The sequence below is a fragment of the Rattus norvegicus genome, chromosome 2 (genome assembly GCF_021556685.1).
Source record: "Rattus norvegicus strain SHRSP/BbbUtx chromosome 2, alternate assembly SHRSP_T2T, whole genome shotgun sequence".
Taxonomy (NCBI): Eukaryota; Metazoa; Chordata; class Mammalia; order Rodentia; family Muridae; genus Rattus; species Rattus norvegicus.
Window position 1 is genome coordinate 88760034 of NC_141535.1, and position 26798 is coordinate 88786831.

The 26798-nt window shown below is 34.5% G+C and overlaps 1 protein-coding gene across 9 annotated transcripts in view; it reads right to left on the minus strand.

The window, feature by feature from the left end:
- Ralyl (RALY RNA binding protein-like) overlaps positions 1-26798 on the minus strand; it is a 787740-nt gene that overhangs the window by 67988 nt on the left and 692954 nt on the right. For 8 of the 9 annotated variants that reach the window (XM_087618564.1, XM_087618536.1, XM_087618540.1 and 5 more), the window contains 2 exon segments: positions 25739-25786; positions 15551-15714 (listed from right to left, as the gene is read on the minus strand). In XM_087618564.1, the coding sequence (XP_087474690.1) occupies positions 15551-15714; positions 25739-25786 (212 nt within the window). 9 annotated transcript variants of the gene reach the window in all.

Sequence of the window (26798 nt, forward strand, 5' to 3'; positions counted from 1 at the left end):
AAATTATGGTAAAATTACTTCATTAACAGATTGACAATTAGATGTAACTATTGAAGATTATAAATTTTTTTCATCAAAAATTTTCAAGTTTGGGAAAATTATTTCTGTTTCATTTATTTCCAAGCATCCACCCTGCTCCAATCTCTGTTGCTCTTTTTAATAATTTGAAGTTGTATTTACAACTCCTGGCCAGTACTTAAATGCATCATGAAGTCTCAGACTCAATGTTTCAACCTAGACTACATTATTCAATTCTGAAAGAGTCGGTTCCAAGTTGCCAAAATTAAATGTATTTTAATCTCCAATCACATTTTTCAGAAAGTCATCCTCCACCCAATCTAGCTTCTCTCAGATGTTTTACCTCCACTTCTTGTTTCTTTAAATGTCTGTCAAGATCACAATTGTTTTAACTTAAGTGTTTGATATAGCTGAAAAATACTAAGGGAAATAGGTTACTGTAAGTTTCTTTCCTAGAAGCTGTGGATACAGCCCTGGAGAGTAATGAGAAATTCCCTATAATCATAGAACTCTAACCCTGGGTAGAAGAAGGAAATATACAGAGATAAGAGTGAAGCTAGGGAGAGCCTGACATTGCTATTAGATTTTTTATTTTGTACAAAGTAATGGGGAATTTTCAGTGATAACAGGATATTTCAAGAGAAATATCAGTGAAAGAAGGAAGCAGGCAGAGGGTGATAAAGGTTGATGGTTGGGACAGATATAGAAAACAGTACACACACAGGATGGAGAAGGACTATAGGCAGATAGTTTTGGAAGAGAATGAATGTGGCTGAAGGAAAATGAGTAAGTAGAAGGAGAACATAAGGAGTTGGTGAGGGAAGCATAATGCAGAGATGAATATTGGTTCTGGGTGCCGTGTGGAACTGATAAACACGTCAGAGCACCATGCTGAATGTGAAGAGTCTGTGGGATGATGGGCAGAGTCAATGGATCAACGAGGATCTGAGAGTTGATGGTTGATTGGATTGGACCAAGACATTGTGTGGGTGAGGTATCCAAAAAACAGGTCAAAATTGAGGAGCTGAGTGTGTGGCTATGAAATCTAGCAAAGATTTGAGAGGTGGAAAACAAGCTATGCAGCTAACAATAAGAAGTGGCATTCTCAGTTAATACACAAAATGAGTCATTGTAAAATTATAAAAAATAAAACGCTGTCCTTTATCCCCCACTAGGTCTGTCACCACAGTGCCCCAAGATATCTGCTAAATATCTTGCCAGAAGGCACACATCCCAATTCTGCAATGGCCCAGTGTCTCTAGTCCCTGCACACTTTCTTACACTAAATCGCTACATGAAAGATCACACAATAACCTTTGATCCAATTGATAAGATGTAATTGCCCACCTAAACATACAAAGCCCTGTACACATCCATCCCTTAAGAACATTCATAACAACCTGTAAAGGTACAGCGTGGAATCTTAATGTGAGCCTCCATGTTGTCCCACGTCTACTCTGCTGTCTTCTGCTCCCTCCTCCTCTTCCCTCAAACTTTTCTCCCACCCATCCTTCCTTCTTGTCCAATGACAGGCCTTATTCGATCCTGTATCGGCCCTCACCAGCATTTTACAAATTAAATGGGGAGAACGTTCTGGTGAAGTCACCTGAGTCCTGAGTATGTGACTAGGCAGCTGTCCTTGGGGCAGTGGAATTAGCATCAAAATACAGATAACTCCAGGGCAAACCACCGCAATGTGTCTCTTCTACTGTAAGTACACATACTTGTTATGTGTTAAAAGGTGTTTCAGTAATTGTTTCTTCAAAGAAAAACTCTTCATAAATTATCCAATGAAAATTATAAGACAATTATTTTGTTATAAAACCCTTTTGTTCTGTTAAGTATAACATTGTGTGTGTGTGTGTGTGTGTGTGTGTGTGTGTGTGTGTGTGTGTAAAATCAAAGGTCCTGGATCAAAAGACTGATACATGAAAACAGTATTAGCTCATAAGATACATTAGCTTTTGTGAAGAATGGTGTTTGAGAAAGTAACACTCAGTTTCTAAATATCAGTGTAGAATATTGTTGAAAGGTAAAGCCAGATAAAATCATTGCACATATGTTTTCTCTAGAGTGCATTTATTTTAAGGTAAATATTATTGCATTTTGATATAGTCAAAAGTAATGATTGGTTCTTTTTTGTATCATGAGATATGATCTATACAGGAAATTAGGTATGCAGCCTGACACCCTCTCCCTGTGTGGACAATTTTGATTTATGTAGTGAAAAACAGTTCAATTTATTTTAATCACCTCTGGACCCAGTCTATTCAGAGACAAATAAAGAATCTGAAAGGTTCTAGATCAATGATTCATAACGGAAAGCAACTTTGTCCTGTAATGGACATGCTACACTAACTAAAGACAGTTCATACACTAAAACTAGAGGGTGGTATCTAATGACCATTTGATCTGTTGACTATTGTACAATTCACAATCTACCACACAATCATGTAAAGAATTTTTTGACAAAATAAATAGTAATAATTCTAGGCATTTGAAACTGTAGCTTTCATGGTTAGAATGTATATTTGATATTCCATGTTTAATATTCCTAATACTACCAATCTATTTTCTGTTCTTTTTGATATTATAATTGTTTCATTTCCTTTTTTCTCTTTCTTCACTCCAAACTTTCCCATATACCCTTCCTTGCTCTGTTTCAATTCCATGAGCTCTTTTATCATTGTTTTTAAGTGGATATATGCATAAGTATATGCCTTTCAATTCCTATATATAATTAGTTCAGTCTTCATAATATTACTTACATGCATGATTTTAGAGCTTAATAACATATTGAGGTGAAGTATTTTTGAAGTAGTAAATGTTACATGAGGCCATGGGAGTGGTTCCATTACTATATAACTGATAGTTTTAGGACAACAAAATAAAGTACCAAATCAGTAAGTTATATTAATTTCTTCTGCCATGCCACAACCCACCTGAAAGCCTAAGGTGCTTGGCAGACTTCAGATACTTTCAGATGACCCTGATTTCTGCATCATGCAACGAGTAAACTTTTGCATTAGATGAATTGTCTGGACCATGGAATTCTGCTCAAAGTAGAAAGTGAGCTTGAGACACTGATCTATTATTCTGTTGCCCTGCCTCACCAGCACCATATGTGATGTTCAAATATTTAGAAAACATAAATGTTTGTAAGCAGGTAAACCTTACTAATAATTAATATTAACTTAATGATACTTTTTATTTCCAAAGCCTTTTACACAATATTTAAATATTTGAATAAATTAAGATATAAGTTAATTTATCAGTCTTTTTGTGTGTCCTGTCTCTTCAAAAAGAAGTCAAGGAATACTGAAACCATGATTTCTTAGAATCAAATAACCTATCTGAATATATGGAGAACATGTTGAAGTCCTGATTTTCTGACTGCAAACACAAGTAACTTCATTGTTTTGTTGGGTAACTTTGAGTAACATGAAAATGTAATTATCAGTTTAATTTTATTTTCCACTATTAGTTAACTAATCACAATATGTAATTCAGGTACTTGAAAAGAGTGATAAGTATGAATTTCTGTGAAGTAAATTTGTGGGAATCTTACCTCTGACTATCTTATCTGCTTCTGCAACTGCATCCCTTTTTCCTTTCATTAATGTATTTAATATACTGAGGCTAATTTACCAGTCTTGTAAACAGTTCCAAAAGCCAAATCAAAGAATTTTTGCTAAAATAAATTGGAACAGTGGTTATTCTTTTGAAAATATTTCTTAAGTAGGAAGATTAGTTATATTAGCATGTTTATTCATAAACTTTATGCTTTTATACATAATACTCATTTTTCTGTTTCTAAAATGAGAAAGATAGGATAAAAATTTAGCTCATTTCATTCAATAACTGTCCATTTGTTATCTACTCTGTATATTCATTAACCTAGAGTTTCTTTATTAGGTACTTGTAAGCAATTTAATTTACTCCTTATGATAAATTAATGAAATTTGTATTATTAAAATACTTGGTGAGACATGTATTGTTAAGATTACTTTGTGGATTATAACTAAATGAGAGAAGTAATGTCTTTTAGGATTATCTAGGAGAGAAGCCATGTAGCCAAGTTTAAGAAGATGACAAAGACTTTCTCTGTCTGGGTTTCTCTTTACCCCTAAGCTCATGCTGAGCTGCATTCCTGGCCTCATGGAATTTACAGTTGGTGGGAAAAGTATGTAAATGATTTATAATAAGATATATAAACATAAATACGTGAGATAATGAGAAATAAGTGAAAAGTTCTTATTATTTGATGTTGAAAACTCCTCCCAATGTAGTGTTCCTATCATGTAATAACTCTTTATCAATAGACCATGTTTATTTATTTCTTGTTATATTATTTCCTCAGTATCCTGTATGTTTCATGTGTGGAAAATGAGACTTATTATGTTGTATGTGCTAATTAATTAAACTTGTGTCAAATATTGGGTCAAAATAAAATTTTTTTTCATTTATTTTGATTATTGATTTTCAAAATAGTCATAAAATACTAGACTCCTGAGCTAAGACTAGAAGTCTCTTATACATTTCAGCAGAAAATATGAATCGCATTAAATGAAATGGCAAATGTTGTTGGGGACTTGAAAGTACACAAAAGTCCATTTCTTTTAAACTTTTAAGAAAATAACAGGGCTTTCCTTCACCTCTCTGATTGAATAGATATAGTGGGTAACTCACATTTGAGCTTCAGCATTGCCAAAGCTATGGTTCATATCCAACTATGAAGCAAATGAATAACAAAGTCAAAACACAAAAGCAGAAATATTGGCAGGATGTTCTACAAATATTTGAGTATAGTGTGTGAAAGATTAAATAAATTTCTATAAAAATAAAGGGATTATATGTATACATGAATGATAAAGAGGAAGAATGGGGCTTAAGTCTCATTAATTAAAGATAAACGACTGATTTGTGTTTAGAGGACAGTGATAACCTGAAAGCCTAAAAGGTCTAAATTTGGTCCTCAATGAGTCTTACTCAGGCTGGACCTTGAATACTGGGAAACTGTCAAAAATTATTAGTAGATTCATAATATAGAACAATGTACTGGTAAAACATTCCTTAAGATGATGAACCACTTTCAATTAGAGCTATACACACATGAGTTTAGAAACCTTCAGAAAAGATTTCAATTCACCTCAGAAAGTGTGTGGAGAAAAATGAAAATGTGAAATAGAGGACAAATGCTCTGGGATAAACAAAGATTTTGGATTCTTATTTGATCATTTACAGTAATTTAGATTTTGGCATGAATTGGCAGCATGGTAGGGGTCTGCTGATGTAGCAATAGGAGTAATAAAGAACAAGAATTCAAGGAAATTATTCAGATGTCTATTAAAGTAGATAACATTCTACTTAAGAGATGGCCTGGTTATAAAGCCAACAGAGGAGAGGCAGGGATGTGCTCTGGACTTAATGGCAAGACCTATACTCATATGCTTTTATGATGCTACAGTGGAAAGGCTAGATCCATCCTGAATGCTAATGAAGCTCAGATATCTTACAGTCTGTTTTTAAGTAACAATTTTATTTACCGAGTCTTGCTAGCAGGAAATCTTTGTTTCATATAAAAGCATGAAGATAGCTCTACAGCAAAGGTGTTATTTTGAATATGAGATACGAAAAGTATTCTGGCTCCAAAACACAGCTAAAGATGTCAAAGCCACTACTGGATTCCACACAGAACAATTTCATATCCCATGCTTGTCATGATATAATATGCAGTAGTAGAATTAGTAAATAATGCTATGGAACATAATGTCCCTAAATATTTTGTATACACAAGTAAATTACTCCTTCTGAGAACTACTAAATACATAATTATTATTAGCTATTTAGAGATAGAAAATACAGAAATGCATGTAGGGATTAAAGGAATTATCAAGGCTACAGGTTCAGCACCCTCTGGGACACACATTCTGTTCCTGGACACTATTTCCTTTGATATTGTCTCCATGAAGGGATGGTGTCTGAATTTACTTTTCCAAAGTTAGTGATTTTATAAACTTAATTTAACATTATTCTAATCAGTTTTCTTTTTTTTTTTTTTTTTTTTTTTTCCATTTTTTTTTTTTTTATTAACTTGAGTATTTCTTATATACATTTCGAGTGTTATTCCCTTTCCCGGTTTCCGGGCAAACATCCCCCTCCCCCCTCCCCTTCCTTATGGGTGTTCCCCTCCCAACCCTCCCACCATTGCCGCCCTCCCCCCATAGACTAGTTCACTGGGGGTTCAGTCTTAGCAGGACCCAGGGCTTCCCCTTCCACTGGTGCTCTTACTAGGATATTCATTGCTACCTATGGGGTCAGAGTCCAGGGTCAGTCCATGTATAGTCTTTAGGTAGTGGCTTAGTCCCTGGAAGCTCTGGTTGCTTGGCATTGTTGTACTTTTGGGGTCTCGAGCCCCTTCAAGCTCTTCCAGTTCTTTCTCTGATTCCTTCAATAGGGGACCTATTCTCAGTTCAGTGGTTTGCTGCTGGCATTCGCCTCTGTATTTGCTGTATTCTGGCTGTGTCTATAAGTACTTTGGAGAACTGTCTTCAAGGTTTTGATAGTCTCAAAGACTGAGTATGTTCATACTTGACCATAGGTACTGGATAGATGGAAGTGTTTAGTTTTTAAGAATATCTTTGGGTGATGATTATTTCCATCGTAATCACGTGCTTTTTCAAGAAAAAGTAAACACAGAAACGTCTTACTATTAAGAAAAGCAGCCAATAACAACTTCTTTTATTTAACTGGGATAACTCTAACTTCCTGTAGATGCTTTGTAGCTTTTATAATAATCTCTCCCTTATTTCATGATTGATGTTCCCTGAAGGCTATCAAGTATAATTTCTCTATCCTAGTAGATATTATAATTTAAATTAATTGAATATATTGACTGGTTGGTTCTTTTCCTCTACAAGAAATTTCTCATGTCATTTCATTTATAAGGTGATTATCTTTAATCATAAATCTTTATGCTATGTCTTTGATAGATGGCTAGGCAGGTTGGTCACAGTTTTAGTTTTAGCAGTTTAAAAAGGAACTAAAATACAAATAGGAATCTAATTTCATTAAGCTCTTTAAATTTTTTAAATTTAAGTTTTAGCCAATTCACATAAAAATTATATATATTAACAATATAGGATGACATGATTTAACAAATGTATGCATTTTGTAAAGTTATTGAAGATAAATACACATATATATACATATATTTGTATATATACATATATATATGTTTCACACAGCATTTCATGTATTACACAGATAAAATGTACATTTCATAAACTATATATTGTGTGCATATCTATTTGTACATGAGGTGATTTAACACATGTATGCGTTTTCTAAAGTCATCAAAGATAAACACACATATATGTATATATACACACATATTTCACACATAGCATTTTATGTATTACACAGATAAAATAAACATATTTCATAAACTATATATTGTGTGCCTATTTATTTGTGCGTACTGTCTGTAGTTACTCTATTGGGCAAAGGACTTATTAACTATTGAGCTTAAATTATATCTAAATCTGCAAAGGTTTAATAATAGCACTTATATCTTGGGTAAACCATCTAATTGGATATAAGTCCCATTCAGTGGGAAGCATTTAATGCCTAGCTAACTACCAAATTGATGGTGAAGATATGGGACCTGGGAAAGAACCTTCTTCTGCCACTTTCCAAATTCATTATTATCTTTAAATGTATTCTAAATACTTATCCTGATACTAATATGCAAGTGTAGCTCCCCCTTCTCATCAAAGAATCTTCTTTTTGCAGCAGACGTAGGTCCTTACAGAAATCCATAATTGTTCAAAATGCAGAAAGCAAGTGGCTATGGGGTCTACACCCCCCAATTAATATGCAACCTCTACACATAAAGCTCAGAGAACATTGAAGAAAAGAAAGCAGAAAGATTGTAAGAGCCATTGGATTAGGACATCTGCTGTAATACAGTCTTGTGTATGTCATGTCTGGAAAGTTGCATCCACAATATCTCAACAAAATGGTTGTGTAAGTAAACTGTAAATGATAAGGTCAGTGGATATGCCAATATGGCTGGGGAAATCTCTCAGAAGTTATCACTCTTAGATGAAGAGCTACCAGTAGTTAATAACTACAAACAGACATATAACCAGGCTTCCCCAAGAATGAACCCTCTAATTCGTTATCCAATACCAAATGGTCAGTGCTACTACAAACAAGCAACAGTGAATGTGATCATCACGTATTTATATGTGTATTGGAATACATACATATAATTCATGGTCTCTTTATTGTTGTTATATACATATATCTCTAAATTCATATCTGTATACTATCATTTGTATGTATGCTTCCAAGGTTGAAAGTATAGTAGTGGCTCACCAATTGATGTACTCTTCCCTGAGGAAGACTATTTTTTCCTTTCTCAGAATTCCTTAGCTTCTTGTCCTTTTTTGTATGGGTTTGAGACTTTCTGTGTTTGCACACGTCCACATTAGCATTTCTATTGGTTTCCATATTCAGCTCAGGATTAGGCAGTGATGTTTGCTGAGACTTTGTGGGTTTAGTCCTAAGAGACACACTCTCACAACAAACTACCCGATAGTCCAGATCCTACACTCTTTCACCCCCCTCTTCCACTGTAGTCCCTGTTGCTATATTGTAAATGCACTAGGATTTGGTACTAAGACTTGCAACACTGTATAATGATCTCAGTTCTTGCACAGAGAAATTTCCTTAAAATGGCTGAGGACCACATTACATTTAGGGATTCTGATGGTTTAGTAAAGTAGTCTTTGTAGGTCCTGTTTGGTTTATAAAAAGATAAAGAGAGAAGGAATATGTTTTGGTGGGTGTGTGGTAAGGCATGGAGTAAGAGGGTGCCTTTGTGGGCCCACGCTGAGGCATCTCTTCCCTCTTGAGGACCAGCCACACAATGGTATGGCTGGAAGAGGGGAAAAACAAAAGCTGGCCATGAGCACACGGAGGGAAGGGAATGGGGAGAGAAGGGACAGGGACAAAGAAGGCATGGGAACAAAGAGTAAGGGCAAGAGAAAATAAGGAGGGGACAAGCAGCCCCTTATATAGTGTGGGCACAGATGGCTGTTGCCAGGCAACTATGGGGTGGAGCATACCTGGCTGTTGCCAGGTAGCTGTAGAGGCAGAGCTTAGAATACCAACAGGTATAATATAGAATAGTTTACGTAGGGCCTGGGTAGTAGAGTTGAGAAGGCAGTAGAGAGTAGAGACAGAGAAAGACAGAGAGGGTGGAGGGAAGGGGGGAAAGGAGGGAAGGAGGAAGTAGATGAGTAGAGACAGGCCATGAACATTTGGAGAGAGAGGGGGGATAGGAATGGGGAGAGAAGGGGCAAGAGACAAGAGGACAGAGTAGGAGCAAGAAGGCAAGAGCAAGACAGAGAAGAGGGGGGCAAGCAGCCCTTTTTATAATGAGTAAGGCACACCTGGGTTTTGTCTGGTAACTATGGGGCAGAGCTTAGACAAAATGCTAACAGGTTCTCCTCCATGACTGACTGATGACTTTACTAGTTTCAGGGATTAGGCTAGGTTTTCAGTACCTTGTAGGCATGATTTCCCTCTTAGTGAGTAGGTATTAAGTAAAATTAGAGAGCACAAAAGTACCTTCGTGGTTCACAGATATCATAGCTTGGTAAGATTGTTGTTCACTTCCTTCTTTTGGAAATTTTCATGGTGCCAGCTGGTACCCTGAAACCTGGTCCTGAGGGAAGAGGTACTCACAGGACTCTAGGCCACTGAATGGAGTATATAGTGTTTTTAGCAATAGGGACTTACCTTTTAAATATCTGGAGGGCAACCAAGAGCAATCTCTTGGACAACCCTGATAAACAGTTCAAAAGAGGACTTTTCACACCGTAAACATAAATAGATAAATAGATAAATAAACAAATGCATAAAATAATAATCACAGTAAAAAGAAATGAACACTAAATTTTTAAAAAGAAAACTGTTTAAATGGTTGTCAATCATTGGATGTTTCCTTTTGGGAAATTATCACAATAATAGTTTTACTTTATATGACTTTCTCAGCAGAATTCAGACATACTAAAAATTTTAAAATAAGAAATAATGCTATCTGAGTCATTTTACTAATTTCCTCTTCTTCCCAACACATTAAATAAAAATGTATATTAATAAAATGATAAAATATAAACAGCTCAATAAATATTTGCTCAGGTTATATCAATATTATCACCATAATTTATAACTTTACTCAGAATTTTAATTAGTGATGTAGATTTGTAAAACTTGACTATTCCTAGAAAACAGGCTTAATCATACAAGAAAATGAATAGAGATGGAAATAGACACACTGAATAATATAAACAATACCAAAAAACAAATATTGTATGTTTTCTTTCATTTGTTGATATAAGTTTTGAATCAACAGATACATACATTTCATTTTGAATACTCACATAGGTAAGTTCATTAGACATCAGAGACCAATAAATGAATGAATGAATGAATGAATGAATAAATAAATAAACAAACAAATAAGCTCAATACCAAAAATGGGCTACTCATTCTTTCAGTAATATTGGCTAGTGAGGTTTCACAGTTCCTGAAACTTTGCAGGATATTGGTAATGTTCTTGGTTTCACTCTAAAACTTGGTGGTGAGATACAGGACAGATAGAAATCAAGCAGGCACTAATCTGGAAGCTTCATCTTTAGTAGCTACTTTTCTTAGTGATGGAAGACATTATGCTCTCCATTGGAGAAGAAAAAGCTATCTATCTGTGAACCTTGTGAGCTATAATATTTACAGACATGGAAATACATGTCCACTGGTACAATATATACAAGATCATGAGGGTAAGCACCATTTTCTGATTGGATTTAAGTCCTATTCCAAAAGATGAAACTCAAATCTAGTACCGTTATTAGTTGAAGAGCCTACATTTAGATAGACCACAGACTCTAGGAGAGAAACTAACACTATGATTTTGTAAATGGACAAAATATTAATCTACCATCTAATTATTTATCATTATAATTATAGATTCTTGTCTTTCTCAATCCTCACCAGTGAAAAATATAAATTTTAGGGGTGGTGATTTACCAGAGACATACAACTGGGCAAGGGGAAGACAAAAAGATTTCACAGTTCTCAGCTCTACATGGTACATATATAACTTCTAAGGTCCAGGTATCATGAAGAAAGAGTTTAAGACTCAGAGAATATTGAAATAGTGTCTCAACCACACATATGAACTTAGATATGTGTATGCAAGAAACCTGTGAAAATCCAAACCAGAGACTAAATCCTAGAACAGAGAAGATATGTGGAATGAAATCTCACCTCCTAGAAAGAGAGAGATAGACACACAGACAGAGATACAGAAGGAGACATACACAGAGAGATATACCGAGAGAGAGAGACAGAGGCAGTTCTAAGAGTTCTAAGAGTGTATCCCCTGGTAGATCAACCAGGCTCCAGTGAATAACTATTTATCTACAAATATTTAGGCCAGAAAAATTTTCTTTCTTGGGTACACTGAAAGGTGGTTGGACCTTGACAAAATTGAGGGAAGGCGAAATTATAATCGAAATATTTCTATGGAAATTTTAAAAGAACTATTAAAAATAAAGGAAAATAAGATGAAGAGTTATATGGGCATGTACCCAGCATAGAACTCTGTCACACACACAGAGTCCTACATAACACACATAACACTTAAACAGAAGGAATGGCAAATATGCCCAACATAAGAATGATGAAAGTGGTTGACAACTTACCTGACTACATGCGAAAGTGTTAAGGATAACTACAGTAATAGACTTTTAATTACTCCCTTAGACCAAACTAATGTATGTTGTCTTAAGAAAACACAAAAATACAGTGGTTAAGTGTTATGCCTTAAAATACATTTTCTGGAAGGGCACTGAGTGCTAATTCCCCATTCTTTGAAGATAACTTTATTTGGAAGTTGACATTTGCAGAAAACATCAAGAGGAGGTCATTAAAATGAGCTAATCTGGTTAGACTAATGTACTTTGAAGCAGAGAAGAGAGTATAAAGGTATAGGAAAGTACACTACATTCTGTATCTTAGTCTCAGACATCCCAGGTATATGGCCTTTAAATCCATGCTCCTCTAGTCTACCCAGCTTCTGATTGTTATAACTGTAGGAGATTGGTGTAGGAAGCAAAACAGAAAAGATGAAAATGCAACCCAAAGAACAAGGTGGAAAGCTCAAAAAAAAGTATCACAAAGTAAAAGTCAAGATTAAAATAGCAAGTACAATACTATACATTATAATATTTATAGGAGTCCAGTTCTGAGAAGTTGAAATACACAAACTCAGACACTTATGTCATAGTCAGACTCCTAGTATATGGCTACAGCCTCTGCTACTGACAACTCCATGACTTTCAAGATGTTTTCCAATGTTTCTGCCTTTCCACACCTGTAGAATTGAAGCAGTGTGAATATTCACAGGATACTCAAGAATAATGAATAAACTTATATGTACAGCATCTGAGGTAACAGCTATTATAGATACTAAAATAGAATTATATATTGTTTTCCTCTAAATGCAGAAACATTAAAAAATGAGGCGTACGTATGATACATGTGAAAAACTTTACATACTTTCGTATTGTCAGGATTGGGTATAGAAATCTGCTGCCAAAAAACAACTTTAGAGAGGATGTGTATGTTTCCATCTGTCATCTACCTTATGCCAAACATGAGCAGAGGAGAAAACATCTGCCTACATGAGAATCCCTGTTCCAGAACTAAAAGAATATTCTTAATAAGAAATGTGAAAGGAGGTTTATAGGTTCTTATTCTCCATTCTTTCAATACAGCTGTAAAATTTAAAATGTAAGCAAATAAATAAATAAATATCATTTAAACATTAAAAAAGGAGAATAGAACTAACTGAATGATTTTAATATCAAGAGATTGACATAAAACAACCTTTAGAAGCTTTTCCTCTTCTCAGGCTCCTGCTGGTAAGACATGAAAACTCGGTGGTTGAATTTTATAAGATGGCAACTGTCACACATGGCCAAGCTGTAAGCCAAGCATATTCCTAAATTGGTGCCTAAATATCAGGAGGTGTTATCTTCCAAGGGAATATTTGGAAAGGGCATGTTTATCTGCACATACTGTGAAACTATAGGGTTTGAGATAATGACTGATTAGTGCTCTGCAGAGTTGTGGATGAGACTCAGTGGTGAACCGCATATTCCAAAGCCAGTGGCCTTTCTGTTGGCACACCACTTTGCCATTGAGCTCTGGACAAAATGTATATAATGATTTTGATACATCTCTTTTTTTAAAGGAATATAAAACAGGATACAAACCCAGAATGCAGTTTGAACCTCATGTTTCCACAAAAGCCAAATTCAATATTTTCCTTAACTCTTAATGACAATCTAATGACATATTAGAATGTTTAGATATTTTCTAGACATCAATTCTCTCTTATTCTGACTCAAAACAAAATTATACTACCCATTGGCAGAATAGATTTGAAGTAAATGCACAGAGAATCGAGATTGCAAGATGTCTGTGAACTCAGAAAACCAAATTAAAGTTTCTAGAAAGTATTTGTTGCTTCTTCCTGAACTATTTCACAGTTCACTTTCACATACGAACAGAGCAATTTTATAGTGAGTTTTAATATTTCTTATGATATGGTAATAAATATCTTCTATTTGGTCTTTGATGGTCTTGGTGTGACCATCAAAGTCCTGACTTCCGTGCATGACTTCTGTTTATGAGTTTCCTGCCCTGTGATTGCTGTCATGTAGCTGTTCTTTCTGATCTGATACATTTTCTCCTGGAGAGAGACCCCCTAAGACTCAGGAAGCAAACACAGCCTCCCATGTCTGTGGAAGATTCTATAGTGTACAAGATGTATACCTGCTCCCTCTACCATCCATGCTTGTACAATCTATTTCTATCCTATCCTATCCTATCCTATCCTATCCTATCCTATCCCATCCATCCATCCATCCATCCATCCATCTATCTATCTATCTATATATCTATCTATCTATCTATCTATCTATCTATCATTTGTCTCTATCTATCTGAATCTATCAATCATCTACCTATCTCTCTACATATATATGTACATGAATATATTTGTATGTACATGTATGCATGGAGAGATAGAGAGGCAGAGAATGAGAGTGATTCTTCTAACTGAGGTGCAAATCATGCTGGAGCTCCAGATGTGAGGCTTTCCAAAATCATCACCTATTCAGGTGTGGGCTTTCTAGTGACGTGGTTTCTTATGAGTCATCAGTACTGTTGTAAATAACCCTGCATCCATATACCTGTATCCCCAATAAACTCATTACTTCACTATGATAGACTTGGACAGAATTGCTTCTTTGATCTTTTATTACTAGATCCAGGGTGAATAAATTTTGTTTGTTTGCTTATCTTTGCATTTTCATAGAAAACTCTACACAATTGTTCATATTTGTCTCCCATGTCTTTAAAGTTTTGTGATATGGAATAAGGAAACTCCCTTTGAAGATGTCCTGGAGCTGAATTTGTGTTCTTGTCTTCAGCCATGGTCCCCCTCTTGTTTCCAGCTCCAATAGCTTCTCTGCTGTTCCACTGTGACAGGTCCCATTTTTGACTACCATTCCTTGTTCTGCCTGATATGATAAACATATATGTTTTTGTCCCTCAGCTTCTTCAGGTTTCTACTAATATCCCTGGGAATAGACAATTGCAGACTATTATATGAAACACAACTCTTCCAGTTTCATCTATGACATTCTTTCTCATACCATATACTAATAGTATATCAACTTAACTCCTACCTTTTCTGTATTAAAATATAATTTCTAGAAAGACAGAAAATGTGCTACTATTTTCTTTAGCAACCATATTCTAATGAAAATATAGAGGTTTTCTCAGTCAGTCCATATGAAGTTTTCGAATATCCACACTTAGTTAGAAAGCTGGTTATCTCTACATATTACTGACTCATGTGAAAGCATCTTAGCTACTGGCTAGTTTCATTGTATGCTGGAAGATGTTATGCACACTACTGGAGGAGAAATGTTCATCAATCTATGAGTTTTAATTGTTTTTGAAATACATATTCAGATACAGATCTCATATAATGACATAGGTAATTGGTAAGTTAGTCTTTAAAACATCTATCATATTATTTGTCAATCTTTAATCTTGATTGTCTTAATTCTAAAGCATCTGAAGTACATATTATTCACAAGTTTCTCTGGAAAGAAAGACTATGTACTCTTTTCAAATGAGAGTGTTTCCTTATTAAAAGCAACACATTCTATTTCCAGGTCTGACAAGGCTTATGGCATAGAATAATTTAAAATGATAAAATTCTATTAAAATCAGTCCTGGTTTACCACTTTTACTCTTTTACCTACTGTATGCAGTGTGGTGGAAATCAAGAATAGATAATCATTCATGTTGTTCCACTAGTTTACGCAATGATGGTTATTCCTACTTTATGTACAGGGAAATAAAATGGGGTGCTACTTACACTTAGAGCTTGATGAAGATGACCCACCAACAGAAGATCTGGATCCCCCTTTCATGGAAAAGACACCTTTTCCCCTGCGTGTGGTGGTGACAGCCACTCTGGGACGTTTAAGTGGGATGACAGCTCGAGGAGGCGGAGGTACACGGCCATGGTAATCAAACAGCCTTCACAAACACAAATGGTTGAGAGTTGGTAAGATGCCTAAATGTTCTAGGAAACATGGATTATTCAGACACTGCTCTGGCAAGATTTTGTGATGACTATGTTTGCCCTTGTTCAGACAAAGTATATATCAGTCAATTTATGTTTCAGAAACCAACAGGATGCTTTTTCAAGATGCTAGAATTTGACTTGACTCTGAACTTTTGTAAGATAAGGAGTTTTGCCCTGATAGCAATATAAAATTGCCAATATAAAGTTGATCTTTGTCCTATGATGTATATTTTAATTTGAACAAACTTATTCTAATATTGAGCATGCACCTTCCTCTTATACATTAGAAATTTATCATATTACCTAAAAGTAGAATGGTTACACAGAGTCACAAACAAATCCACATATTGAATTATCAGTTTATCTGGAAAAGTAGAGATAAAACTAGCTCAAGAAGACAATGTAAGAACCATATTAGAATGGTTCTTAGGTTGTTTGCAGAAAACAGGGTCCTCTCTGCCTGAGGCTAGGTTTAAATGAAACTGAGCTAGCCTGAAGGTAGAAATGGGTTGACTGAAGTATTAGAGGGAATTGGTAATCAGAACACTTTGTTATTCTATTTTCAAGTATACAAATGGAAATAAAGTCATTTGTAGAGTTAGCTGGTAAAATGTTTTCTACATGAAAAGAAAATGAATTTTCTACTCTGAGTAAAAGAAAAACTGATATTCATCACAGCAATGTATTTTCATCAAACACTAAAGCAATAAAGGCATATGGGTTTTAGCTCACATAAGTAAATATGCTACCCAGAGACTCAAATGAGTCATATTATTCATTCTGTATATTCATATGCACCAATGTTCTATGTGATAGCATATTGGAGAAGCATAACAACTTAGGGAGAAAATGCTAGGATACATTTAATCTATTTGCTAACAAATATGATATATTTACATCACCCAGTACAAAAGAAAAGGCATTATTGATTTCCATTTATGATTGCTATATATTTTATTTTGACACAATTATATGAATTTTAGTTCTGTAATTCATTTAAAACAATCAATAAATAAATCAATATGAAATTCAGAGAATAAAACAATATGAAATCTAGAGAACAGAAACTAGAACTGAAAAGCATAATTAAAAATTTTCTACAAGAAGTTATTTCATAAAAGTTTATGTTGTATACATATATTTCTGAAAATGTGATAATCTCTTTTGGGAAAATAAAATATGAAATATAATATAAATATAAAATTGTTTTCAATAGTTTACTTAAAAATCATGATTACTACGTGATAAGATATATGGACAATAAAATTTAAAAGAGAACGCTTTGATACAAAGATCATCTTCTACCTGTGTATAAAAGAAAAGAAGTCAAATATAGCAGAGGTCAAGAGGGCATGTATGAAGTGGCAAAGTCCAACAGAGCTGAGGACCTGATGGGAGAGAGCAGGGGATGTCAGGATGCTAGGGTTTCCTTCAAAGTCCACAGCTGTATGAGGCACAGAGGGTTATGAAGACAGTCCATACCAACAGAGAACTGGAAATCAGAAGGGTCAAGAAAATCTGCCCTCATTTCAATCATAAAACAGAATGTACATTAGTTATTTATAAGACGAAATTACAAAGGTCCCCAAGTCAGTGAATTAAAATACAAGACCCAAGACTATCAAGGGGAGTAAAATATGCCATTTGGCTCATCTTCAGGTCAGAAATTACCATTTGAGGTAAAATGTTTCTGTAGCTTTTCATGAGAATTGAAGAGGTTCATTAAATAAGCAAACCTAATTGCATAAAGAAAATCCCCATAATACAGTGAGATACATAGAGATGTAAAAACTCTGTGATGGGTGTGCTGAGCAAACGATCTGCCATATTCATTGTTACTGCAATTTCAGTGTCCTTTACCCTTTAACAGTGCTCTCTAGGTCACTGAAACCCATGTTGTCATACTCTCCAAGCAGTGATCCGGAACCTATGCCTTGTGTTGGGTTTCTCTGCTCTCATCTCTCAATGGCAAGTGGGTTTAAAGGATCATGTGGGATTTTCACCAATTTTCTGCCACTGTGATGTGACTGTGGGATGCACTGGAATTTAAGAGTTTGAAAATCATATATAACGTACAGAACAAGATGAAAAGAAGGTATAGACACTTCAAATTTGAATAGAATTCTAATATTTAATAGCAGGGGAGCACTCTTAAATATCATTTGCACTTCTACGTTCACTAGAAATATAGAGAAGGAAGCTGGTCATGACTTTCATGCTTAAAATGTACCATGTCAGGTAGGAAAGTCCAGGAAAGCAGTTTCTCTGGGCTTGAGAGATGGGCTAGAGTTTCTATATGCAAAGGGAAATGTGAGGGGTGAGAAAGAAGGACACAGCGTTTTTTGGTTTTTGTTTTTGTTTTTTTAGCAGAATTCACTTTACAGTAAATTAATTAATTTATCTTTATAAGTAGCATGGGGAGTAAAGACAGATCGTTTAATATTATATGCTGTCTATGGAAATTACAGTCACATACAATGAACTAGAACCAGATTTTCAAAGGTTGATTAAAGTCTCTAAATGACTTTTACCATCATTATATTATTTCATTCATACTTACAATTACATTTTTATTATTTTTCTTTAGGTTTCTTTAGTTTTCCATAATAGTACAGAAAAATACAAATCATTCTAATACTTGTTGAATAAATAATGGTTATTATGAAGCCAAGCATATAATCTTCTCTTTCCCAAAGTCAATTTTAAAATGAATACTCAACAAATCTTCCTTCTATTTGTCAATCAAATAAATATAGTTAGAGTTAGTGTAAGTGACCTTAGAAGAATTTTGCAAGATTTTTATTCCAGAAACATTTAAAATTTTCAATCACATGTTTTCTATTTAACTTTTGTTTTCTTTCAATAAAACTAGAGATTCGTGATATTATTTCTTAGCAAAATGTAAAAGCTGGTAAGTCTAATTTTTACACATTTATTTAATGATGTGGTCATAGCTTATCTCTTAGAAGAAAAATATTATTTTTCATCTCTCATCCTCAAAGCAGCTTTGCTATGGATAAAAGCAATTTAGTGTCATATTAATGTAAGCATAGAAAACAAATGTAATTTTTATTACTATGAGAATATTTTATTGCTGGAATTTAGCTATAATGCTGTCTGTGGGAAATACATGAGAAAAATCCCTGTAACTCTCAACTTTATACAATGAAACAAATATTATAATTTTCTAAGCTCTCCTTTTACTCATCTATGCAGTTTTCAAATAACCAAAACTATAATACATATATAAGCATGCTCAAAGAAGATGTCTGTCTGTATATGAAGAGTTTTTAACCATCCTTAGTGATCAACTTCATGTTTAATTGGCATAATATATTTATTTTCTAGTAGAAGTTCTACTAAATCAATGCCATGTTGCTGACTTTCTTTTTTCTTTTATGTCTTTTTTCTTTTCTTTTCTTATTTTTTCCCTTGATGTTCACTTTTGCTAATAACTAGGAAGATGTCCAAGTCAAACAAAAGATTGAGGATTGAAGCTGTAATATGTGTATAGATTATATACAACCAAGTAATAAACACTCAATAATTTCAAGAACTTTTTGATAAATATCCATTTTGGTGACAAATGTCCCCTTGAAAATATTTATTTTCTCTCTTTCTGGATCAAAATCACTGTTGCTACGCAGTTCCTGGCAACAAGATTTTTAATATGGAGTGGAAGGTGCTCATCATTTCCTCAAGATGGCTCGGCAATACATGAATAATAAACAACCAAAAGACTGACTGCCTTTGACATATTCTGCTTTATCCCTAAACTCTCCTGTTAGCATGATTGGCTAACTAGAGTCCATATAAACAAGTTAAAATGCTCACATCATTAATAAGAAGATCTACATACAGAAATCCCTAAGCCTCATATGGCCTTGGTAAGGACAGAGTGAAACGGTTCCTGCCCTTGGAACAGGACCCTGGAGTGAGCCTCTGCAAGTGTCGATGGCTACTTTGGGCTGGGCGTAAGGTTTGCGTGTGTAATAATGTACATATATTCTGGAACAAGTGCTAGCAGTGGAGGAACCTTCCTTTCAAGAAGTGTACGCCATGATGGTTAGAAACAGGAAGCATCCAGGAGTTGGCTATGTGTCAAGAAAATGATAAACACTGAGTTCTTCAGAACAGCCCTTAAGGCTAGGAGAAAAAGTTCTACATACATGAGTTCAAAAATATATAATTTCTCAACTCTGCAAATATATGGATGAAGTATGAGTTATATGAGGGTCTTTGTGAATCTAAAGGGACAAAACAGCTGTACTGTGAGCCAATGTTTTAGAAAATTACTAGGAAGGAATTAAAGAGATTTAGGGAGTGATAATCCCAGGCGATCCCACCTAGTGTTTTGTTTAGGCTTACAAAGGGAGATAGATTTCTCACTTCAGGTTCAACCTAGTACACTTTAAGTTTAGGCTCCAGAGTTGTGGAAATTATAATTTCAGGGTAGGTCCCACCCACCTAGTTTATCCTCTGTGGTTAACAAAAGTAGATTTTTTAATTCTTTTGCAGTGTTAAAAAAAAAGGTATGCTTATAGTCTCCTAAGAATTAAGGGGCTGGGATTATAAAATGCTGATTCATAGGATAATCCAAAGGGAACCTGGAATACATAGCTGAATTGTTATGTAAATAAAAAACTGGACTTTTGGTCTGCATGAGATGAGCTAGCAGAAAGCGATAATAATTCTTTAGAATTTTCTCTAGAAAGACCTGAGCTGTCTGGTGATCTCTGGAGAGCAAAAAATGTTATTCAATTTTTTTTTTCCTAACAGAATTTCTGACTTAGTTGGAAGGTCCGATAGTTATTTTATAGCACCTTTTCTGACTTTGTTCTGAAACCCATGAGCTATCCAGGTAACTTTTACAATTTTCACTAGCAGAGAGAGCTGTCTCAACCACAGAGATTTTAGAATAGCAAGAAAAAGCTGTCTAGAGCTAACAGAACACACACACACACACACACACACACACACACACACACACACACACACACACACACACACAAAACAGAGATAGAGAGAGACAGAGAGAGACAGAGACAGAGAGAGACAGAGAGAGGTTTGGAAAGTCATCTCAGCAGATGACTAGGCTGCCAGCTTGGGCCCATCATTTGACCATTCTAGCAATTGATAATTTAAATTTGTACCTGAGACAGACATTATTTCTTATTAACACATTTTCTAGTATAATGAATATGTGTGGTATTCTATGATTAATGGTCAGAAATTACTTAACCATGACTATTTTCATGCTAAAACTGTAGTAACTTTTCTTTAGTTCATTAATACAAGGTCAGAATGTTCCAAAATTGAACATTGCCCATTTTGAGCCACTATAATAGTATGGATTATCCTGTATCATGAAACACCCATGACATTTCTTATTCTCTAACTGAACTTTATTCTTCACTGGCATTTATAAGGTACTTGGTGCTTTTTCTGGTGGCACTAAAGTTGTGTTGGATTAAACTGCCGATTGCTTAGGAATCAAAGACAGTATCTGGGAGTACTAAGTATACTAGAAGCAAATTGTTTTTTTTTTGCTTTACTGGGAAGCGTATTGATGTCTGTCACTGGCTCTCCTAATATGCAGTTGCCTACCTTCAGCTATACCACTTTTTGGAAAGAAAATCCCACTGAACGCTAAAACATTGCTTCTATAATGTAATACGCAGGATAATTAAAAGACAAAACAGCATAAGGAAATGAATCAGTGAATTACATTCAGATCCCTAAACATGCAGCAATAGGATGGGAATATGAACATCACAGTGTCACTTATGAAGCTATTGCTTCTGGAGACCTTCCTTCAGGTACACGTAGGGTTGGGATGCCCAGGACCATGTTTCTGCACACTCCAGATATCCGGTTTAGTCAGTACTTTAGAATGAGAACAGAAGATGTAAATGGACATATTAGGCTGCTCATTATTATGATTACTACAGCTTTGTTATTTTACCCTGGCAATCACAACTTATCCCAATAGCAGAATCTAGATGGAAGGACTTGCATAACTTGCTTCTTCGCACTCTCTCCGAGATATCCATACCAGTGTGCCCCCTCCTCAGAGGTCTGAGTTCAAGTTCCATAGAGGTACAGGGCACTGCCTGAAGCTCTACTCATAATTTCTACTCAGCAAGTCCCAGTTTCTACAATGAATTTTAATATCAGCAAGTGCCCTATTTCTTGCAGTCACTAATTACATCATGCTTTTGGTTTCTCCTTTCAAAGTATCAATTCTTACTTAGCAAGGTATTTTTAATGCAATTATCTCTGCTAAACCTAACTGGTGTCATTTCTTGTTTTGTTTCCCCTTAAACAAAGCATCATGGAAATAAACACAATGTTCATTATCACTCTGCAGGAGTTGTGAGCTATAACTGAAATGCCACTCAAAGGCATGACAATGGTCTATTATGAAAGACATGTTGAGTGACTATCTTATGATACAGAAATGTAGACATTGCTGCATAAAAATCAGTATAATACACACTTACCATCATTAATATTGTTAATTAACACTAATATTTGGCATTGAATCAGTACTACAAACATAGCCAGTTATTACATAACTCTATGAGTTAAAAAATAATCATGCAACAAACAGCATGTTTTGCAGTATTAAATAACATAGCCCAGTTTGCAGTATTGTACAAGGTATTTTTAAAAAGCTCCACATAAAAACAAGCTGTGTGTATCTTAGGCAGAATAACTGTGTTTAACTGCTGTCATGCATCCAGGTCCATTTATCTTGTCCAGTCTTTCTTGGTTAATTTCTCTTTGTGAGAGTCTATACTTATAGGGAACTAAGCTTCTCGTTACAGATGCTTACGTCTTCCTTAGCCAAGTGTTTTAAAAAAAGAAAGAGAAACTAATGAGAGCACACACTGTTCAGATAATCTGTTAGTAACATAATCATAATGATCTATTGCACACATGGAAGTCAAACAGATTGCATATAAGACAAATAAAGAACATTGAAAATTGGCTGTAATTAGCCTTTTTTTGTATAGCAGAGGGTCCTCAGAGAGCTTTAGACTCTATAATACTTTGCCTGTTTAAGATCCTTGGTCTTTCCAATGTAAGGTCTATTTTTCAGCTTTTGTTTTAATACCTATTTTTATAAACAGAACAGAATATATCCTTTATTAATTCATTAAGTCTATTTTTCAGCTTTTGGTTTAAATAAGTATTTTTGTAAACAAAGAGAATATATCCTTCATTAACTAGTTAAGCAAACTAATTATTTACCTTTTCAGTTTGTGTCTGTGTGTTTGTGCATGCACCCATATCAGAGGACAACTTATTAGTCAGTTCTCTCCTTCCTTTCTGTGGATCCTGGTGATTAAACAGATACTGCCCAGTTTGCAGAGAAGCCACATTTACCTACTAAACCAGCATATGAAGCCCTGTATCCTGTCTTATCTTTTAAACTGAGACAATTGCATATTTGATTTCTGAAAGTAAGATTTAGTATCAAAACTTGTGTTTCCTACCTTATAGAACAAAATTTATTTAAATGAAAATTTGTTAATTCTACAATAAGTGCCTAACACAATGTCACTTTGATATGTTATTAGGTAAAATATATTAATTGAAAATTTATCTGGAGTAATTAAAACAATGTTTTGCATCCTCAAAAGTTTCCAGTAGAAAATGATTTTGAAACTACCAGAAGTTAAGGTTTTCAAAAAATTGTGAAGACTAACTGCAGGTCATCTCTTCTTAGTATGATATGAAATTATTTTTAAGGCTGCCAGATGTTAGCATTGCTTTCAGAGCAATTATTATAAGCTACTAAACTTTTGAATAAGATCTAATGTGTTGTTTAAATTATAAAACAGTTGGAGGGAGACTTTTCTTTAAGACTACCTTTTATTTTCAGGAGGCTTTATCCACCTCTGTGAAGTGTGTCCTTTTATCTGGCTCTCTATACACGCTTTGGGGTACATTAATCCCACATTCAAGTAGGAGCTATTCCTTCCCTGTGCATAGCCATGCAGTCTGTTGTTGGATTAGAATGCACAATCAAGCTATCAGTATACCTCTGACTGTAATAACAAAAGTTTCCTATGTCTTAAATGAGATTAACTAACTATTAACTAACTGCACAACGTAAGTATCTATTATTAGCCAATGAAATGTTAACATCATTCTAGTTCTCTGTGGTAAAGTGAGGCAAGTGTGATTGGACCTCACATTGCAGAGGGAACTGTATCAATATAATTAAGTATGGGAGGGAGCCTTCTGGGCCTAAGAGGGTTCAGCAAACTCAATTCAACCTGGGTATAGTATTCGCACTGCACTCTAAGGCATGAAGTTAAGGGAAGGAGGTAGTCAAACGTCTGAAGAGATGGAGCAGCACACAAAAAGGACCCAATGGCTTTCTTGTGAAACTGAAATATTATTCAGAAGTAAGTAGGAAACTGTCAAAGGATTACTGGGACCCTTTGTCCATTATGACCTGTTGAAAATCTTTCTCTGTATTTTTATGTAATTCCTTGCACTCCCTTGTTTTAACACTACTTATAATTAAAGTTTGTAGAAAATATTTACCTTATTTATGTATCCATGCATTTGTTTAATACCAATTGTCACCTATAGCTGATTTCAGTTCTTGTGAGTTAACTACTTAAACAATGTGGGTAAAACAGTTTCCTAAAAATACAAATTATATTTCTGATAGCAATACCTGTAAGCTGACATTAACACCCCAAAGCACAGATTATATTATCAAAATGAGAAGGTAATCCCATCACATCTCTCACAGCCTGAAGAAGACAGTAACTGCTAACTAGACTCTTTACACAGAGGTCTCAATCAGGTCATTGTAATGTGTCCTTTGCTTGTGGCATTTAACATTTAACACAAGTAGCATTTAACAAAGACAAATAATTAAAAAAGAGTTGTTGACAACAATATCTTTAGAATCTTCACCTTGAAAGTAAATTTGAACAAAAGGGCAATGAGCATATTAAAGACACAGCTGTGAAAAAGGTGTGTTAGCATGCCCGTTGAAAGAATCTAGATCTGGACCCAGTAAAATGAATGAAACAGTTATTACTGCTATCTATAAGGAAAATGTATCTGAAGTGAGGAAAGGAATAAAGCTCTGGAGAGAAAGTGATGCTACCACAGGACTACATTTTGAAAGAACTTGAAGAGAGACAGTATATAACTACAAGGGCCTAAGTCTAATAAATACTTATAAAGGACCATGGAAACTCACAGAGCACAAGACAGATGCTTGCTCCAGATCCCATGTCACCTCTTGAAAGGACACAAGTCTGTATTCTGTGTGACAGTTTTGATAAATTGCATATAAAGACATTAAACAAATTCTCAATAATGTTGCTTTCAAGCAAAGCATGATCAATAATTATCATTTGTCCCTCGACTTTTAGTGCAGAGACTCAAAACGAATTGTACAGTTCTGCTAAGCTGTTGTTTCTAATCAATTCTATGTATCACGAAGACATGAATTTTAGGTATTGTGGCCTGCCTGCCTGCCTGCCTTCCTTCCTTCCTTCCTTCCTTCCTTCCTTCCTTCCTTCCTTCCTTCCTTCCTTCCTTCCTCCCTCCCTCCCTCCCTCCCTCCCTTCCTTTCTTCCTTTCTTTTTTATTTCTTTCTTTTGGAGTCATAAGAACTCTCAGTTTTGAAAATTCTAAGTCAAAAATTGGCCTTGAAAACAACTAAATATTTAAAATGTTATTTTAATATTATCAAGAAAAGCTTAGGCTTTGTTAACTCTACTGTTCAATTCCAAATCCAAGATCTACTGCATGTGACTATATATAACAAAACTAACAAAATATATCTATGTGACAGTTGTAGAAACTTCGTATTTTAAATTTATAGTCATAACATATTATTGCAAGCCTTTAAATTAACTAAAGCTTTAATAAATGAAATGCATAAAAGAGAACATAATACAGATTCCAGAAAACAAGGTTGAAAAATTCACATACCGATTGTAGAAATCATCTCTGTAGTAATCGTAGTCAAATACATAACCACTAAGGAATGAAAAAAAATAGTTAGTGTGGGTTTGTGTCATGCTCATCTTAATATTAATGTTTGATTTTCAACAAGAAATCAATTTTACTTCATACCAACATATTTTAATGTTTTAATTTATAAAGAGCATTCTAAAATAATGATTAATTTAATATACTATATCAGACTATCATTACAGATTGGCAGTTTAGAGTATGTAAATGGAACCAATGCGTGCATTTCAATCATAAAGTCATAATGGCCAAGTCACTGAAGAGTATACAATGAAAGCTGCCTACACCAATTTGGATAATGTTTTTCTGTGAGGCACTTTAGAGGCATTTTACTTTTAGTCATCAAAACTATTCTGATGTGTAATGTAACTAATGTATAAAAGACTCATGTAGTTGGCTGAATTTTTATCACTACTAAGTTGCAGGTGGATGATTTGAGACTAAGACTGAATCCACATCTCTAGCCACTTTTACCCTTTTTAATACTCCCAACCATAATACACCTTAATTCTATAGTTTGTGAAATATTTTTAATGTAAAGCAGTATTTTTTATTGGGTTTGTTAATTTAAATTTTTATTGTGCTAAAACACACAGACCATGTAAATTTTCATTTTAGTAATTTTACTATAATTTGAATGTGCCATTCAGCATATAATTTTAATCATGTCATGTATAGAGTTCAGTAGCATTAAATGGTTTCATAACATTGTATAAAGGACTTCACTACATATCCCATGAGCTTCCTTATAGTACCAGATAGATGCCATTTCCCACTTCCTTCTGTCATAATCACCTCTATTCCAACATCTATCTATAAAGCTGATGATTTTAGGTATCTCGCAAATTGTGAATCACAGATGGGTGTCATATAATTACATAAATATAGCTTTCCTTTTTGTTTGATTTATTTCTCCTATCATACTTTATAACTTATCTAATCTATTATGGTATAGATATCAGAATTACATTTTTATCTAAGTCTGAGCTTTACATATTCACACTATTTCTGTTTCTTT